General features: G+C 48.8%; 1 protein-coding gene across 1 annotated transcript in view; it reads left to right on the forward strand.

The window, feature by feature from the left end:
- Positions 1–6,202: 6,202 nt before the first annotated feature.
- SLC22A4 (solute carrier family 22 member 4) overlaps positions 6,203–17,628 on the forward strand; it is a 56,791-nt gene continuing 45,365 nt past the window's right edge. The window contains exon 1 of the mRNA XM_075541522.1: positions 6,203–6,804. Within this exon, the coding sequence (XP_075397637.1) occupies positions 6,412–6,804 (393 nt within the window). The 5' untranslated portion in view covers positions 6,203–6,411. The remainder of the gene's footprint in view (positions 6,805–17,628) is intronic.

The raw sequence follows: 17,628 nt of genomic DNA on the forward strand, positions 1-17,628 counted from the left end.
TGTTGTGTCTCTAATTTATTTAGGATATACATAGGATTGTATCATCTTCAAATAGCGAGAGTTCCGCTTCTTTGTCAATTTGTACTCCCTTGATTTCTTTTTGTTGTTTGAGAGCTCTAGCTAAACATTTCAGCAAGATAATGAATAAGAGTGGTGAGAGGGGACATCCTTGCCTGGTCCCTGTTTTCAGTGGGAGTGTTTCCAGCTTTTCCCTATTGAGCATGATACTGGCTGTTGATTTCTCATATGTGGCTTTTATTATGCTAAGAAATTTTCCTACTATTTCTATTTTGTTGAGTGTTTTGAACAGAAGTGGGTGCTAAATATTGTCCCATGCATTTATTTATATGATCATGTGGTGTTTATTTCTAGCCTTGTTTAAGTGGTGAATTACATTGATTGGATTTGGTTTTGTTTTTAGTATTGAACCATCCTGCATACCTGGAATGAGTCCCTCTTGGTCATGGTGAATTATCTTTTTTATATGCTCCTATATTCGATTGACCCAGTTTTTGTTGAGGATTTCAACACTTATGTTCATGAGGGATATTGGGCCATAATTTTTAATCTTTGTGGGTTTTTTCCCCCTGGTTTGGATGTCAGTGTTATGCTGGTTTCATAGAATGAGTCTGGGAGTTTATTGTCTTGTTCTATGCTCTGGAAGAATTTTTGTAGTATGGGTGTCAGATCTTCTTTGAATATTTGGTAGAATTACCTTGTGAAATCATCTGGCCCTGGGCTTTTCTTAGTTGGTAATTTATTTTACTTATTTATTTTTGCATGTGGTGGTGATTGTACATCTCTTTTTTCTATTAATCCTTTTATTGGGGATCTCTTACAAATTTTTTTAAATCCATCATTCAATTTTATTAAGCACACTTGTGTATATGTTGGCTTCAACATTTCTAAAACATTTTCTTTCTACTTGAGCCCTTAGTATAAGCTCCTCTTATTTCCACCTCCACCCCGCACCCTCCCACCCTTGTGAATCCTTGATCAATTATATATTATATTTGATACTTCGTGTCTTACATTATCCATTGTCTCCCTTCACTGTCATTACTGTTACTTGTCCCCCTCAGGGTGGGTGACTATATATCCAACCTTGTGTTGGGTTTTCTCTCCCCTTCCTCACCATCCTCTCCCCTCATGATATTGCTACTCCTACTACTGTTCCTGTGGGTTTTGTGTTGAAAGCTCTTATCTGTACCAATGTGCGTACTCCGGTCTAGCCAGTTTTGTAAGGTAGAACTGGGTCATGATAGTAGGGGGTGACGTTGGGGGGGAGCATTCAAGAACTAGAGGAATTATATGTGCTTCATCAGTACTGTACAGCACCCTGGTTGAATTTTCCCTTCCTTGTAAGTCTTGGGGGGTGGGGGAGGCGGTATCCAATTGTCTACAGATGGCCTTTGGATCTCCACTCCGATGCCCCTCTTTCTCATCAATATAATTGTTTTGTGTCTTTTGATACCTGATCTCCTTGACACCTCATGATCACACAGACCTATGCGTTTCATCCATGTGGGATTGTTTGCTTCCCTGCTAGATGACTGCTTGTTTAACTTCAAGCCTTTAAGACCCCAAATGCTATATCTTTTGATAACTGGGCACCATCTGCTTTCTTCACTATATTTACTTATGCACCTATTTTGTTTTCAGTGATCATGTCAGGAAGGTGAAGATCAAAGAGTGCCAGGTTATTAGAACAAAGTGTTCTTGTGTTTAAGAAGGCCTTGAGTAGAGGCCCAAAGTTCATCTGCTATCTTAATGTTTAACATATAAATATATATACATTGGCCTCTATCTCTTTCATTATAAATTAATAAATGTATATATATATATATATACCTGCCTATAGCTATACCTCTATAAATAGCTTTTGCCTCCTAGTTCTTTCCTCTATTTCCTTCAGCTTCCTCCTGTCCCATTATCATGTAATTCCTCTTGGATACACTGCACTTGACCAACCCCCACCAGGCATTTTACGCCCTCCTTGACAACAATTTTAGATCTCTTGTTGTTCCCTTATCCCTGAGTTTGTTGACTCCCCGCCCCTCCTCTTCCATGTCCCCCCAGGACCTTCCATGTCCCCCCCAGGACCTCTGGTCCCGTTGTTTTCTCCTCGGAATTGTACCGCCTATCTTATATAGACCAACATAGAGCAAGAGAAAAGAAAAAATGATAGACAGTTAAGGTGTGTCTGCTGATCCTTATGAGTGTTTCCCAATCAGGTCTGAGTAGGTGCCAAGACGTGTCCCCCAAGGCAGAAGTCTATTTTCAGGATTCTCGGGGACTTGGTTACTTTGCTTCCCTGTTGCACTCCCTTCGAGTTTTGTCCCACTGTACGTGAGCAGACCAGCACACTTTCTGCATTATCTCCAGAGCTCTAGGGGGCCAGTGAAAGAAGGTCATGTCTCTAGGTGGGTCCATCCCCACCCCTCTCTCTTAGTTCGCTGTTCCATGCAGGTATGCTCCCCTTAAGGATTTGTAGTTTCTTAATGACCTACTCTCTTCTTTGGTTGTAGGTCTGTTGAGGTTTGTGGGGGTGTTGTTTTGTTTTATATTTTTATTGGCACCTAATCCACATACTTAGTTTTCCAATATCTGTCTGTATTAATTTGAGTGGGTGATGTGTCTGTCCAATAAATGGCATTCTGATGTAAACAGCTCCAAAGGGTCTTATCCACATAGTCATATTTCCCTGCTTTATAAATGTAAAGCGAAGATAGCTACATTTAGCAGCTGTCAGGATCCTAAAATTCACTTCTTATCCTATTAATCAAGCAGCAGGAGCCAAATGGAAGTTCCAGGAACTTCTCCCCACCCTTCTGAATCACCTATTAAATCAGATTTAAGACTACTCCTGGGAGAAGATGTAGAGATTATAACTTTCCCCCTCAACAAACACTAGTAAGAAGGATGCTTGCTTTCATGTGGGAAGAACAGCAGTTCATATTCACTCTTATTCCTTAGGCTGTATTAATTCTCCTGTGCTCTGACACCATATAGTTTTTGGCTATTCTGATTGTTTTTATATCCACTGATGGGCCACTGTATTGATGACATTATGCTAATTTGACAGAATAAGCAGGAATTGGGCAAGTACTGTAGATGCCCTGAAACTAACTGCCATCAGGAGACAATGCGCATAGTGACCCTATAGGACAAGGTGGAACTCACAGTTGCTCCTGTGAGTTTCCAAGACTGTAACTCTTTACAGGAGTAAAGAGCCCCATCTTTCTCCCATAGAGGGACTGGTGTTTCAAACTGCTGACCCTCCCATTAACTGCCTACCTCACACTCACTACGCAACCAGGGCTTCTTTAGATGCCCCAGGATGAGAGGAAAATCTATGAGAATTCCTTCCACACTGGTCAACTTTTTTCTGACCTTCTACTTCTAGTTATGGCACAAATGTACACAAAACTACACAGTGAGTTGAACTAGAACTATTTGACATGGTCAACATTACTTCGTCTACATCGCTTCTCACTTCCTTTATCCTATATTGTTTTGAGGCAAATTGGAAAGTTATTAGCAGCCCAGTAGTCTGATACATGCCACCTCATCCCCTCTAACATAAAGGCAAGTTATTTTATGACTTTGTACCCTCACCCCTGGAAAAAAAAAAAAAGCATCAACTGCTTGGGGACAAACTCCTCTGACTCACTTATCAGGTGCCTTGGAAGTCTCCCAGAATTTAATTAGTCCTCAAGGAAGAGAGAACTCGACAGCCTGTCCAAATGCAACCCTGCTTCCTGCTATCGGGGCCACACAACCCAGCAGCTTCAATGCTGTTTGCGTGTTCATGGTGAATAAAGATACCGACTAGAGTTTTTTATAAGCTCTAGTGGGAGAATTTCAGTAGGGTTCTGGAGCAAGGCCAGGCCTTCAGCAGGACAGATCGATTTGCTTTTCGAAAAGCAACTAAATAGAAACATAAGTGCCTGGCAATGGGGCATCAAGGGTCTAAGCAACCAGAGATGCCAGTTTGAGCTGGGTGTTGTCAAGCAGGCCCATCAGCAATCCAGCACGTAACAGATATGGTACATCCAGGATCAGGACTCAGCATGTCCATGGGACTCATGTAAGTTAATGAATGGGTAGCTCCGCTGTCTATGATATAAACTTCAGCCATGCCAACACTCCTGCCGCAACTCAAACCTATGGCCTCAGGGGACCATCTCTATAACCTTCTGGTGGAGGAAAAAAGTATTCAGGCCTGTCAGGTTAGCTTAATGATTGTTATGTTCGAGGGAGCAGTAAAAGACAATAAACAAAACCCAAACTCATTGCTGTTGAACACTAAGTCACAGCAACACTGTATGACAGCGTCGAACTACCCACAGGGTTTCCACGGCTGTACATCATGTCAGAAGCAGGCCGCCACATCTTTCCCCCATAGAGTGCCTGGTGAGCGTGAACACTTGGCTTTTGGGGTGGCAGCCGAGCTCTTTAACCACTGTACCACCAAAGACAGTAGTGAGGAGAAATTGTCTCATTGGGCAGAGCTGCAAGCAGTGTACTTAGTCGTTTACTTTGCATAGAATTCCCTCTCAGTATTGATTGTGTCCTTTCCTGGGCAATGGTAAATGACGCTTGTTTGGCTCTCCCACCTGTGCAACCTGGAAGTGCACAGCAGTCGGAGACCGAACTGGGAAATGAAGGTCCCTCATTCTACAGACTTCTTTAGAAGACAGTGGGCTCACACCCCAGTAACCGGCAGCGATGAGGGTGGAGGACGTTAAGTGAGCGAGGCACTTGCCTTGGGGACACATTTTAAAATGATGTCAATGATTCCGTTATGAAGGTGAAATAATATCCTAATGCATTTTCTTTTTAAAAAATCAAAATTAACACCGAAAAACAAATCCATGATGGATGAAATATCCACATTGTAAATGAGGCCCAGGACCAGGATCGCCGATTTTGCCATGGGGTGCGATAAAGTGTGTCAGTGTCTCTGAATGACCAGCTCCACTGAACACGTGTGTGCCCCCTTTTCTTGTTCTCTCTCCCAGTCCCTTATTTTTAGTCCCTGGATCACAACTCAAAAGAAACGATCTCCAGATAAGTTCGTGCCTCAGGCTTTGCTTATTTACTTGGGATGGGGATATGTAATGTGAGCTAAGTTGAACAATAGCCTCATCTGTCGTCCCAAGTATGGCCTTTGTGAGCGTAAAGAAAAATGTTATTCAAGCTTTTACGAGGTTATCAAGCATAAAGTACAGCTGTGGGGGCTCATTGGTACATAGGATCTTAATATAGATGAGGTCACTGAGCCCCACCCCCCGCTGGAGGCAGAAAGTCAGTGTACAAAGAAGGGTCCGTCTCAAAGGTACACAAAATGACGCCGAAAAGTAGGGGTCGGCCCTTCTGCAAACAGGTAGCCTGTAAATCCTGGAAGAGATGGGCGGTGTGCTGCTGAAATGGGGCAGGGCGAGGGCCAGGGGATCTAAGTCAGAACTCAGGACTGGCAACCCTAACCACTTCTTGATTGGGCCCTCGCGCGGCTTCTTGTGGACCGCTTCTCTAGCGGACTGGAACAATTAGGGCGCTCCTGCCTCCCACCTCGCTCGGGCCCTGGGCTCAGCTCTGACGCACGCACGCAGTGTGACCTTGTTTGTCCCCTATTGCAAAGTGAGGCTGCTAGCGGTCTCTCGGACGCTTCTCCCCACGCGGCTCAGCTGCGGACTGGATGCAGCCCTCCTAGCGCGGGTGGGGAGCCAGCGGCCGCTCGCCGGTGCCAGCCACTTGCGCGGCGCAGCAGAGGCGGGGCGCCCTCCGGCCACCCCGGGACTTGGCTGGCTCGCCGGAAGCCGCCTGCCGGTTCTCAGACTGGGGATTGGAGGGGACAGCGGGAAAAAAGCCAGTGGCCTGGGTGAGGGCAGACCTCTCCTGGCTCTCGGGGCGCGGCTCCTCCCTTTCGCCCTCCCGCGCCCGTAGGCTCAGCACGACCGCCGCCACGCGAGAACCAGCGCTCGCGGTGTCACGGGGAGGGAAGGGGTGCTCGGGAGCCGGGGGTCCTCTGGGTGGAACAGGCTGCGGGGAAGCCCCGCCGGCTCTCCCCCGGGGCGGGCGGGAGGCGGAGCCAGCCCGGAGCCCCGCCCCCGCAGGCCCGGGGTCCGGCCGGCCCGCCTCCGCCGCACGCCCGGGCCGGGGGTGCGGTCCCGAGTCTCTCCAGTGGCTCCCAGCTCTGTGCTGAGCGCCCGGGAACGCTCCGACGTCCGCAGCCCGCTTCCCGGAAACGCTCCCCGGCCACGCGCCGGACTCGCGCGGCCTGCCAGCCCCTCGGGAATGTGCTGATCGACACCCCGGGGAACGCCGCCGCCGCGCGCCCGCCCGCCGGCCCGCCCGGGACCCCTCCTCTCCGCCCTTATTGTAAGCCTCCGTGCGGCGGCGGGAAGCATGCGAGACTACGACGAGGTGATCGCCTTCCTGGGCGAGTGGGGGCCCTTCCAGCGCCTCGTCTTCTTCCTGCTCAGCGCCAGCATCGTCCCCAACGGGTTCAACGGCATGTCAGCCGTGTTCCTGGCGGCGACGCCGGAGCACCGGTGCCGGGTGCCGGAGTCGGCCAACCTGAGCAGCGCGTGGCGCAACCACAGTGTCCCGCTGCGGCTGCAGGACGGCCGAGAGGTGCCGCACAGCTGCCGCCGCTACAAGCTGGCCGCGCTCGCCAACTTCTCGGCGCTCGGGCTGCTGCCCGGGCACGACGTGAACCTGACGCAGCTGGAGCAGGAGAGCTGCCTGGACGGCTGGGAGTTCAGCCAGGACATCTACCTGTCCACCATCGTCACCGAGGTGGGTGCCACCCTCACCCCGAGCCGGGGCTGAACAGCACCTGGCAGTGCCTGAGTCCCGGTTCCTTACCCCCACCCCCACCCTGCAAGCCCGGCCAGTGCCCACGTGAGGTTCATTCCGGGATCGTTCCTGCACGGTATAGAGAGGTTAGGGAGGGGAGTGTTGTCACCAACTGCCTTTTCCTTTCCAAGTTTCACAATGAGTGAGCTTGTTTCCCAAGAACCTACGTGCTGCTCTAGAGGCCCCCCTCCCCGCCAGTGCTATCACTCCCCGCCCCTTCCCATGGATGTCTCCTACCAGACTATTCGGAATCCCTGGGAATGTTTATTACCTATTTTAGCCATCAAATAACAGAGAATATACCTGTATGTTGCTTTAAATCAATATTTCTTAGATTACGTGAACACTAACAACAACATTGTTTCGGGAAAATCTTTTGACGGTATTGGTTACAACCGTCTGAGTCCCTGAGCGGAGCCTTTACAATTTATTTTTGCCTCCCCCTTTTCCTCTAATGACAACTTCGGTCTTCAAAAAGTTATTGCTCCGGGTTCGCAGAGACTAATTGCTGCAATCGTGTAGCCAAAACGCCAGGAAATTTGACAAAACCAGCAATGATGAAAACACTGGTTGGAACAGAATGCCTGCACTTACTTGTGGAGCATGCAGATCCAACCACGTGATTAGAAGCCCATCGGGATTGGGCAACAGTGACAGCTCAGGCTAGTGTGCATTCAAAGGGTCAAAGAGTGAATTAGCATCCTTTGAGCCTGGTAGGTACTAAATTGATACAAGTAAGCTGGACTTAACGAAAAACAATTTTGTAGCTGTAACTAATGTGGTGCAACACTGCACAAAACTTCTCTAGGCGTTCATGGTAGTGGCGCCCTTTCTGGCAGTGATACTGTGCGGGCCACACCCGCCTACTAATGTTTTGCCCAGAGCCAGCCTGCCCAGATCTGCATCTTGAGACCTGCTTCTGCCACTAGTGGGGGAGGGGCTGAGGGGGATGCTGCTGAGCCCAGCTACTGGGCTGGGCAGGGGAAGGTCTAGCCTGCTCACAGGCAGGCAGGCAGGAATGGAGGGGGTCGACTGCACTGCCAAATGCTTGTGGTGAGGCCTGCAGCCCTGTCCTAGGTCCCTAAGTTCTCCAAGGGCAGCAGAGAGCCTCGTGATACTGGCCAGGTGGAGTGATCTGGAGAAGGTGGAATCCTGGCCCCGATACTCCCAGCAACCATTCTGAGTGGTGGGCACTTACTTATTCACAGTGGGGGGTAGGGTCCTACATGGTTTGGTAGCAGCTTTTGCTAAATGTTTGGAGCCCAGGTACGCGCACACACTTAGTCCTCTGTCAGTGGCTTCATATCCTGTCAAAGTTAGGACACTCTCCTCCTGAGGAAGGCATATTAGGACTGGTTTCTTACTACTTGTCAGACAGGCATGAATTACTTGTGTCTAGTCCTTCCTTTGAGGAGCCCTGGTGGAGTAGTGGTTACATATTGGACTGCTAACCACGAGGTCAGCAGCTCAAATCTACCAGCTACTCCAAGGGAGAAAGATGAGGCTTTCTACGCCTATAAAGAGTAGCAGACTTGAGAAAGTCACAAGGGCAGTTTTACCCCCTAGGGTCACTGTGTGTCAGCATTGCCTTGGTGCAGAGTGAGTGTGTGTGTGTGTGTGTGTGTGTGTGTGTGTGTAGATCACAGTGGCTGGTGCTCAGGGCATGACAGTGAGGCTAGAAGGGCCTATTCCCCACCAACCCCACTCCAACCCCCATCAAAAAAAAACAAAACCCAAACAACAACCTTAATGTTGAGTCAATTCCGACTTATGGCAAACTACGTCCCATAGGGTTTTGCTTTGTTTTTAACTCTTATTGTGAAATGGGGAGGCGGGTGTTAATATATAACAAATCACCAGGTTTGCATTCAACAGCTTCAACCATGTACACCCCCCCCTCCCAAACCCATCCGGTTTTCAAGACTGTGATCTTTCTGTGGCAGCTTGCCCGGCTTTTCTTCTGAGCCACCTCCAGCTTGGTTGGAACACGCAAACTCTTCCTTAGTAGTTGAGTGCTCAGCCAAGCGCACCTCCGAGGGTCTCCATATGCCTGCAGGGTGGTGCGTCATGAGCGCTGCAGGACTTTATTCTGAAGACAGTGCAGGCACAGTAAGTGTGTGAGCATGAGGTAACAGCCAGATTTGTGTTCTTAGGAAGTGCTCTTTCCAGCTGCTGGGTGGAGAAAGACTCGTGAGGAGGCTGTAGAAGTTGCCTTGGTAACAGACAGTGGCTGTGGGCTGGGGAAGTGACAGTGAGACCCGAGAAAACGATGACAGTGGGCTCAGCCCGGGGACCATCTCTGCATCATCCCCTCGCATTGTCTTGGGTCCTGAGGCAGCTGTCCCTAGCAGGGCTCCATGCCCACAGCCAGGCCCAAGGGCATCTCACACCGGTGCCAATGCGCACACTGTGTCCCCCCCCCCACCCCGCTGGGCCGCAGCCTTTCGGCCTTGTCGTCAGGATGTGAGAGTTGTACAGTCAGTTGTCCCGACACTGAGGTGGCCTGCCTGCTTTCCCTTCTTCATTGGTATTTCACCTCGATGTAACAGGTGGGCAGGTGTTGGCCTCCAAGTTCATAGCTGCCCCATGATGGCCTGCTGACATAGCCCTTTGTGCACCACCTTGGGGCACATCTTCACACACTCACATAAATGCACCAGATTTGCTGCCTCTTCTTTTTGTCCTTTTTCTTTCCTTGCTTCCTTCTTTGGTAAAATCAAAGGCCAGTGGAAAGAGGCGTCTGGCATGACACGGGGGAGTGGAGGGAGGTGGCTTTCCCTGGGGCAGGTGATGAGAGGAGGAGTTCTGGAGCCAGCCCCCCAACTGCAGGGTTACTTCGAGGAGGCTGGGTCCTATGGGCTGAGCTGCTGGGAGGCCTCGGGGAGCCCGTGCTCCAGGAGACACCGTCTTGCGACCAGCACAGGGAGACCCTGTTGGCACTGTGGGAACGGATCACAATGTGTGGGGAGCATTGCTGGAGACGGAGCCCACACCCCAGTGGTGGCATGTCTGGAGCTCAGAGAGCATGCTGGAGATCCAAAGCTGTGGTGACTTGGCCAGTGCCAGGGGACAAAATGGCCCCAGCTTCCCAGCAGGGTCAAGCCCGTGTTCCTCGAGCAGATTCTCTTCTGACTGGGCAGTCTAGGAGGCTGTCTGCAAACTGTATCCCTGCCTTGCAACTCTGTCTTTTAAAAAAAAATTTAAAGATGGGTTTGTTTTGTATTTTATACATCATTTTATTGGGGGCTCTTACAGGTCTTATAACAATCCATACATCACTTATATCAAGCACATTTGTACACATGTTGCCATCATCATTTTCAAAACATTTTCTTTCTACGTGAGCCCTTGGTATCAGCTCCCCTTTTCCCCCCTCCCTGTCCCATCCTCTTGAAGCCTTGATAAATTATAACATTATAATTTTCATATCTTATACGGACTGCCATCTCCCTTTGCCCACGATGTCTATGTTACACATTGATCATTGCGATTGATTCCCTCTTTCTCCTCTTTCACTGCCCCCCCCCATTTCCCTACCCTCGTGGTACTGCTACTCCCATTGCTGCTCCTGAGGGCTTTATCTTTCCTGGATTCCAGATGTCCAGAGCTCTTTTCTGTACCAGTGTACATGCTCCAGTCTAGCCAGATTTGTAAGGTAAGATGGGGGTCATGATAGTGGGGTGGGAGGAAGCGTTAAAGAACTAGGGGGAATGCGTGTGTTCCGTCTGTGCTAGCCTGCACCCTGGCTGACTCAGCTCTTCCTTGTGACCCTCTGTGAAGGGATGGCCTATTGAAAAGACAATTTTATTGGCATATCATACAATCCAATAGTTCAATCAAATCACGAAGGATTGTGCAATCATTACCACAATCAATTTTAGAACCTTTTCTTCTTTCTTTTTTCATGGTTAAATCACTTCTAAAATGAGTTGTGTAATCACAATCAGATCAAGTGCTTTCTCCCCACTCCTACATACATTATTTGTCCCTCAAATTCCCTCACCCCCTACCTCCCACTCCCCACCCCACATCCCCTATGAACCTGTGCATCAGTTAATATCTCTGTGCATCTACTTCTGTGATCCAGAAAATGAAAAACCCAACTGAAACAATAAAAAAAATAAAGGAGTAAGGATAAAATAATAATAATATAAAGATAAAAATATAAATAATGAGTAAGAAAGAAAAAAAAAACACCATCAATATTTTAAAAGCCAGGGAAGAAATTTCTGTCATGCAACAAGCAAGAAATACTTGCACCTAGAACCAATTCAGGTTGGGTCAAGAGAGAGGTCAGCTGACCAAGTATCCAGTTCGATCCAGTATAATCAAGATTACAATGATCTCCATCTGACAGTAAGCTGTCTGAGTCCTAACTGGCTAGAGGGATCTGTCAGAGACTTAATCTAACTAGATAGTCTGAGGATGGATTTTGGGTTCCCACTGTCCTCCATACCCTTCTACAAATGGGGTGTTCACAATTTAAGCTCTGATACGTTTCCCTTCATCATATGTAGGTTTTGTTATTGTCATTGGCTCACACAAGCTGGTGTGATTCTTCCAGGTAGATTTAGTTGACTCCTCGCTTAGATGGCTGCTTGTTTGGCTATTAGCCTTTAGGACCCCAGACACAATTCTGATTGAGAGCCGGGCATCATCTGCTTCCTTCACCACACTTTGCTGTAGCACCCTTATCTTCAGTGATCCTTTCATGAAAGTGAGTGTGGAGCAGAGCCATGTTCTCAGAACTAACTGTTCTTGGATTGGGGCGAGAGTTCAGTGGGAGCCAAGAATCCGAGAGTTCAGTGGGAGCCAAGAATCCATCTGCTTGTCCGTGGGATATGCGTGGCTCAGGTTTACTTTGGTGGTCTATTATGCAAAACCAACCCCCCATAAGACTAACTACACCAACAAACAAACAAAAAGAGGCAGGAACACAAAAACCCCTGGAAACAAAAAAGTAAAGCATTGTCAATCATCTCCTGGAATATAAAGCCTTGCACTGATAGCTTCAGGCTTTCCGATGACACAGCACCCAGCCTCTGTCAGTAGGAGGAATCTATGCCAGGACAGTTACGCCAGGAGCCAAACCCAAAACTCGTTGCCCTCCACAGTTTGATCTCCCATTTGACTGAGCGGTTTACCCTAAGAATGGGGATTGGTGTCAGGGGGAATCCCTACTAGGACAGAGAAGCCCACTTGAACCAATCCCCTGGACCCTCCAAAGGGAAGACAGGGCTATCCAGGAATCCAAGGATGTCATGACCACTGTAGCAATGTCTAGCACAGGTGCCAGGAGGCAGAATCCACGATGTGAGTTGGGACTTGCTTTGTCTATGTGTCTCTGAAGGAGTGCTGACGGCGCCGTTGGGTAGTTGGACTGCTAACTCCAAGTTTGGTGGTTCCAGCCCAGCCGTTGCTCCCAGGCAGAATGATAGGTGAGCGGCTCTTGTTACAGCCTTGGAGACACTAGAGCCAGAACTGACTTGATGGCAGCGTTTTTTGTTTGTCTCGAGTGTGTGTCTGTCTGTGTGCGAGCTAGTTTCTTCCTCAGAAACGATTGCTGCCATCCATTTGATTTATCCCGTGCAGTTATTTTTGTAAGCCCATGTTGAAATGTTTTCTATACTTTTTCATTTTGTTGTTGAGAAGATACACATCAAAACAAAGGCCAATTCAACTGTTTCTACACATTTTTTTAGTGGCATTGATTACATTCTTCAGTTTGAATAACAATTCTCGCTGTCCTCTTCCAGGCGGTTTCTCCTCATTAGCATAAACTCACTGCCCACCCCTCCTGCTCCTCTTACGCCTCCCCCACGCCTGAGGTTCCTATCAAATCTCTCCAGTTGCTGTTGTCACGGAGATCCCATTTGGATGGCTTTTCAAAGAGCATAATGCTCAAGGAAGATATTTTGTACCAGCCAAACTAAACGATTGTTTGGTTTTAAGAAGACCAGAGGAGATGTTTTCCGCTTAACATTATAATATTACTGCGGGGCAATAGTTTCAAGGGTGAAATGATTTTCGGTTGAGAGAAAAATTGTAAAAATAGTACAGAGAGTTCATGTATGTATACCCTTCACCCAGTCTCTCCTAATGGGAACAGTTTACGCAGCCACAGTTCAATCATCAATCCCAAGAAATTAACATTGGTTACAATACTATTAACTAAATTACAGACCGTATTCCAATGTCCCCACTTTCCTTCCTAATGCCCTTTCTTGGCTTTAGTACCCAATCCATAGCCCCTGTTGTAATGAGTCTTCGAGTTTCCTTAGCTCCTCAGTCTGCCCTTCGGTTTTCCTAGCTTGGCTACCATTCTCTTCTTGTAAAGTAGTGGCTAGCGTATGGCAATGCTGCTGAAAGCTGGACCAGCCCCTTGGTAGGTCAAATACCAGAGAGGTCATCTATGGTGGATAGGTTTTGATAGAGTTTCTAGACGAAGACAAACTAGAAAGGAGGACCTAGAAATCTATTTCTTTAATAAAACAAATAGCCAACAAAAACATATGATGAATAACTGTGGAACATTGTCTGATAGAGTCCGAGATGATGGGCCTCAGGTTGAAAGGCGCCCAAAGGCAAGGGCAAAAGAGCTGCCTCTTCCAAGTACAGTCGCTCGCAGGATGTGGACAGAGCCACACCTTCAGACCCTCCACTTGCCGAGAGGCAGACTCAAAAGAAGAGACAGCTGCCATCCTCTGCTAGGACCCAGATCATGAATTGTACTAAGTATGAATCTAGGAAAATGGGAATTCATCCACATGTTGACAGGAACAAGGGCCCAGAATGACCTGTCGTTGTTTCAGCCACAGCCAGAGACCAGGTTAATTTGAGAAGCTCAGCGTGTGCCCTGCAAGCCTGTTAACCACGTTGTTTGGCTAGGTGCACACGCAGACCTGCTCTCCAGCCGGTGCCAAAGAGGATGACTCCAGGGATGATGTCACGAGAGTTGATGTCACCTAGTGTGGGACCTCATGGTGCCACCCCTCATATAGGTGCCGCCCCCCCATACCAGATCATACAGAATCCTTAGTAATGTTTATTGTAAATCTTAACTGTAGACTAACGTCATAAATATAATTGGAAATTGGTCTCCTATAACATTCCTTAGATTGCATGAATACCAGCTGCTCTGGTGGCACTGTAGGATAAGCCTGGGCTTCCAACCACAAGATTGGCAGTTCAAGCCCATCATTCGCTCTATGGGAGTAAAACGAGGCTGTCTGCTCCCACAAAGATTTAAAGTCTTGGAACCCTATGCTGGGTGGCTGAGCATTGGAATCAGCTGGATTGCATTTAGTTAGGTAGGTAGTCTGGTTACATGAACGGTTGATAGAACTAACCTGTCAACATGATTACTAACAAGAAGAAGGCTTTTCGTTCTTCCTTTCTTTTAATCACTGCCAGTCTCAAAAATGTTATCGGTAGAGGGTCGCAAATACCAATCACTATCGTGTTAGAATGCCAGAAAACGAGACAAAAATCAGCAACTATCAACACACTATCGGCGGGGGCTGGGGGTATACAGCAGCACATGCTCTGTGGTGCATGTGGCTGTCAAGGCATAATTCACAGGGACTCTTCAGTGGGGTTAATGATGGCTTTGTTGGTCCGAGAGCTGTTGGGTAGAAGGGTCAACATGTAAATGAGCAAGAGCTGTAGCTCTGAAGGTGCTGTAGTGATACATGGAAGCTGGCCTTACACATGTTTTGTTGGGATAATGAACTCCAGGGGCATGTTAATAGAAAGAATAAATGTCCGCTGGCACTGCACAGAAGTTTTAGAGATGGTCATTTTGGCTTCACCCTCACACCCCTCTGGTGACACCCCTGTCTCTGCTTCAAGCCAACACCAGGAAGATGTTTATTTTGTCACGATGGTAGGAAGAGGCCCGAGATGGAGGGGCCCCTCGTCCCAGCATGAACATGCCTTCCTGTTTATCAGCAGCCTCGCCCTCAGTAGTTTGCCTGTTGCCTCTCAGCTGTGGTCCTCTGACAACGGTCACCAGGAGCTGCGCCTATGCCTTTGTCCTGTACCTGACCTCCTGCCAAGTTTCTGGGAAAACAGACTGCCCGCCCTTCCTGGTGGGCAGCAGAACCCTCTGACGGAGGATGCGAGGTGAGGGGCATGTTGACACAAAGCCAGGCTTTGGTAGGGCTGGTCAGAGAGGCAGGTGCCTTGGGCCTCTGGCTGTAAGGGCTCCTGTGTGACAGGCCAAACTCAATTCACATTCAAGAGTAATGTGAAGTCTGGCCTAAAAATGATTTTTGAAAAAAGAAAGAAAAAAGTCTGGCCTATGATCTAGAGCCCCGGGGCCATTCTAGGCATGTCCTAGGAGCCCAGCAGAAGGCACGATTGGCTTTCCTGGAGCAGAGACGGAGTGAAGAGACAGGAGGCTAGGGGGGAAAGGCTAAACTGACCCGAGCGCTCGGGCGACAGGCTCACACAGCCCAAGTGCGGCAGCTCGAGCTCGGTGTTTGCAGGCCTGTGGGGCAGGTTCCCAGCGGCACCTTCCAGAGCCTCCACCCAGAACAAGCCCTGTCCTATTTGCTCATGTTCCCAGAGGAGCCTGGGGGAGCTGTGGTGAAGCCGATGCCAGGATACCAGGGAGACAACCAGGTGCCCGAGTGCCCCTCCTCTTGCCACAGGGCCCCTACTCCCACTCCTACCGCCTGCCAGCTCCGTGGCTCTTTTGCTTCCATTCAACCTCTCAGGCCTCAGAACCCCACCCCCGCCTGGGGCCTCAACCCCACGCCCATGGTTGCCTTTTCTTTACCTCCCACCTGAAGAAAGAAACGCACTGAGAGGGGCAGGGTTGCGCAGCCTCTAGGCCCCGTTACTTATGTCAGTGGGAGTAGGGTGTTGATCTTGGTGTGCGCTGCTGTCATGTTGGCTCTGACTCATGGTGACCTCGAGTCAACAGCATTAAACACCGCTTAGTCCTACATCATTTGCACCATCACCAGCCTGCTAAAGTTCACGGTTGTGGTGAGTGTGCCACTCCATCTTGCCAAGAGCATTCTCACGGGCACCCTTCCTCACCCAACACGAGGTCCTCACTCATGATTGACCCCTCTTGGCGACATGTCCAAAGCAAGCAAGCTGGACCGTGTCCTGTGGTGACTCATAGGTTTCCACAGGCTAATTTCCAGAAGTACATCGCCAGGCCTTTCTTCCTGGTCTGCCTGAATCTGGAATCTCTGCTGAAACATGTCTACTTTCACACAAGAGTGACCTTGCTGGTGGCATTAGATGTACTGGCAGAAAAGCCTCCAGCAATCTAGCAAGGCACCCAGGATGGCAAACTGGTAGATCATCGGTGGGGAAATAGGAGCTGACGAATTGAATAGCCCCAAGGGCAACCCGCAGGACGGGAGAAGCCATTGTGAATCTCACCTCTGATAAAGAACTCTTAGAACTCAACCATTAAAAGACAAATAACCCTGTTTTTAAAATGGGTAAAAACCCTGGCCCATTTAGAAGAACAAATGACGGCTTTTCCTGATTCCTCAATCTTGTTTATGAGTCACTTGTTTTTCTTATCCATCCGTTCTTGCGGGTCTGGGTCTAAGTCGCGGCTTGCTTAGACAGAGCCAAGATGAGACTAGTGGAAAGGAAAGGACCATTTAACACAGCCCATCATGTGTGAGCTCACATACAATGCTCACAAATGCCCCGAGAAGTGGTTATTCCCTCTTTGAAGGTGAGGAATGGGTGGTCCAAGGTCACACAGCCAGAAGTGGCAAAACCCAAGACAGCTGTGTTCTTTGCTCAGCAGCAGGCTGCCTTCCAGGATTTTCAGTTCTGTGTCGACGGGGATGTACTTCGCTTTATGGTTCTTGATTGCTTCAGTGAACGCTAATGCTACCAGAAAGCCCCATCAAGTCGATTCCAACTCACAGTGACCTTGTAGCACAAGGTAGAACTGTCGCCGTGGGTTTCCAAAGCTCTGCTCTTTCCGGGAGTGGAAAGCCAACAGAACAAGCCTGTCCTGGAAGAAGTACACCCAGAATGTTCTTTAGAGGAAAGACTTCCTCCTAGGGACACTGGTCATGCTGTCAGGGGAGACCATTCCCGGGAGAAGAACATCATGTTTGGTAAAGCAGAGGGGCAGAGTAAACGAGGAAGGCCCTTAAGGAGATGGATGGACACGGAGGCTGCAACGTTGGGCTCCAATGTGAGACCAATTGGGAGGACAGAGAAGGGCCAGGTAGTGTTTCCTTCTGGTTTTCGTCGGGTTGCTATGGATCAGAACCTACTTGACAGTGGCTAGCGACAACAACAAAGCCTCCAGGCTTTGGCTACTTGGTTTTCAAGGTTGAGGATGGTTTTCACAGAGGATCGTATAATCCTCCCCAACCACATATTTCCCAAGCTCATTTAGTCACCAGCATGTGTTAGGCACCCACCATATGCCTCGTCCTGTGTGAGTAATTAAAATATGACTCTACAGATGGGTCCACATTGGAGAACTTCGGTGGAGGGGAATGAAGAAAGCAAGGGCACAGTGACCCTCGGGAGAACTTGTTCCGCTCAGGTCTGCTGGACTCATGCATGCACATGTGCACACCTGACCAGTCCTGAAAACTGTGCTTGACCTTGAGTTCTGTGAGGCCGGAGGCCATGTCCACCTCATTCGCCACACAGGACCTGGCTTGGATCAGGTACCCAGTGACGGTGGGATAAATGACTCGGAGAACTTGGGCTAGTGGCTTCACTGCTCTGTGCCTTTGTTCCCGCCTTGTAAAACCTCACCTA

Source organism: Tenrec ecaudatus, chromosome 2, assembly GCF_050624435.1.
Source record: "Tenrec ecaudatus isolate mTenEca1 chromosome 2, mTenEca1.hap1, whole genome shotgun sequence".
In the NCBI taxonomy this organism is placed as follows: Eukaryota; Metazoa; Chordata; class Mammalia; order Afrosoricida; family Tenrecidae; genus Tenrec; species Tenrec ecaudatus.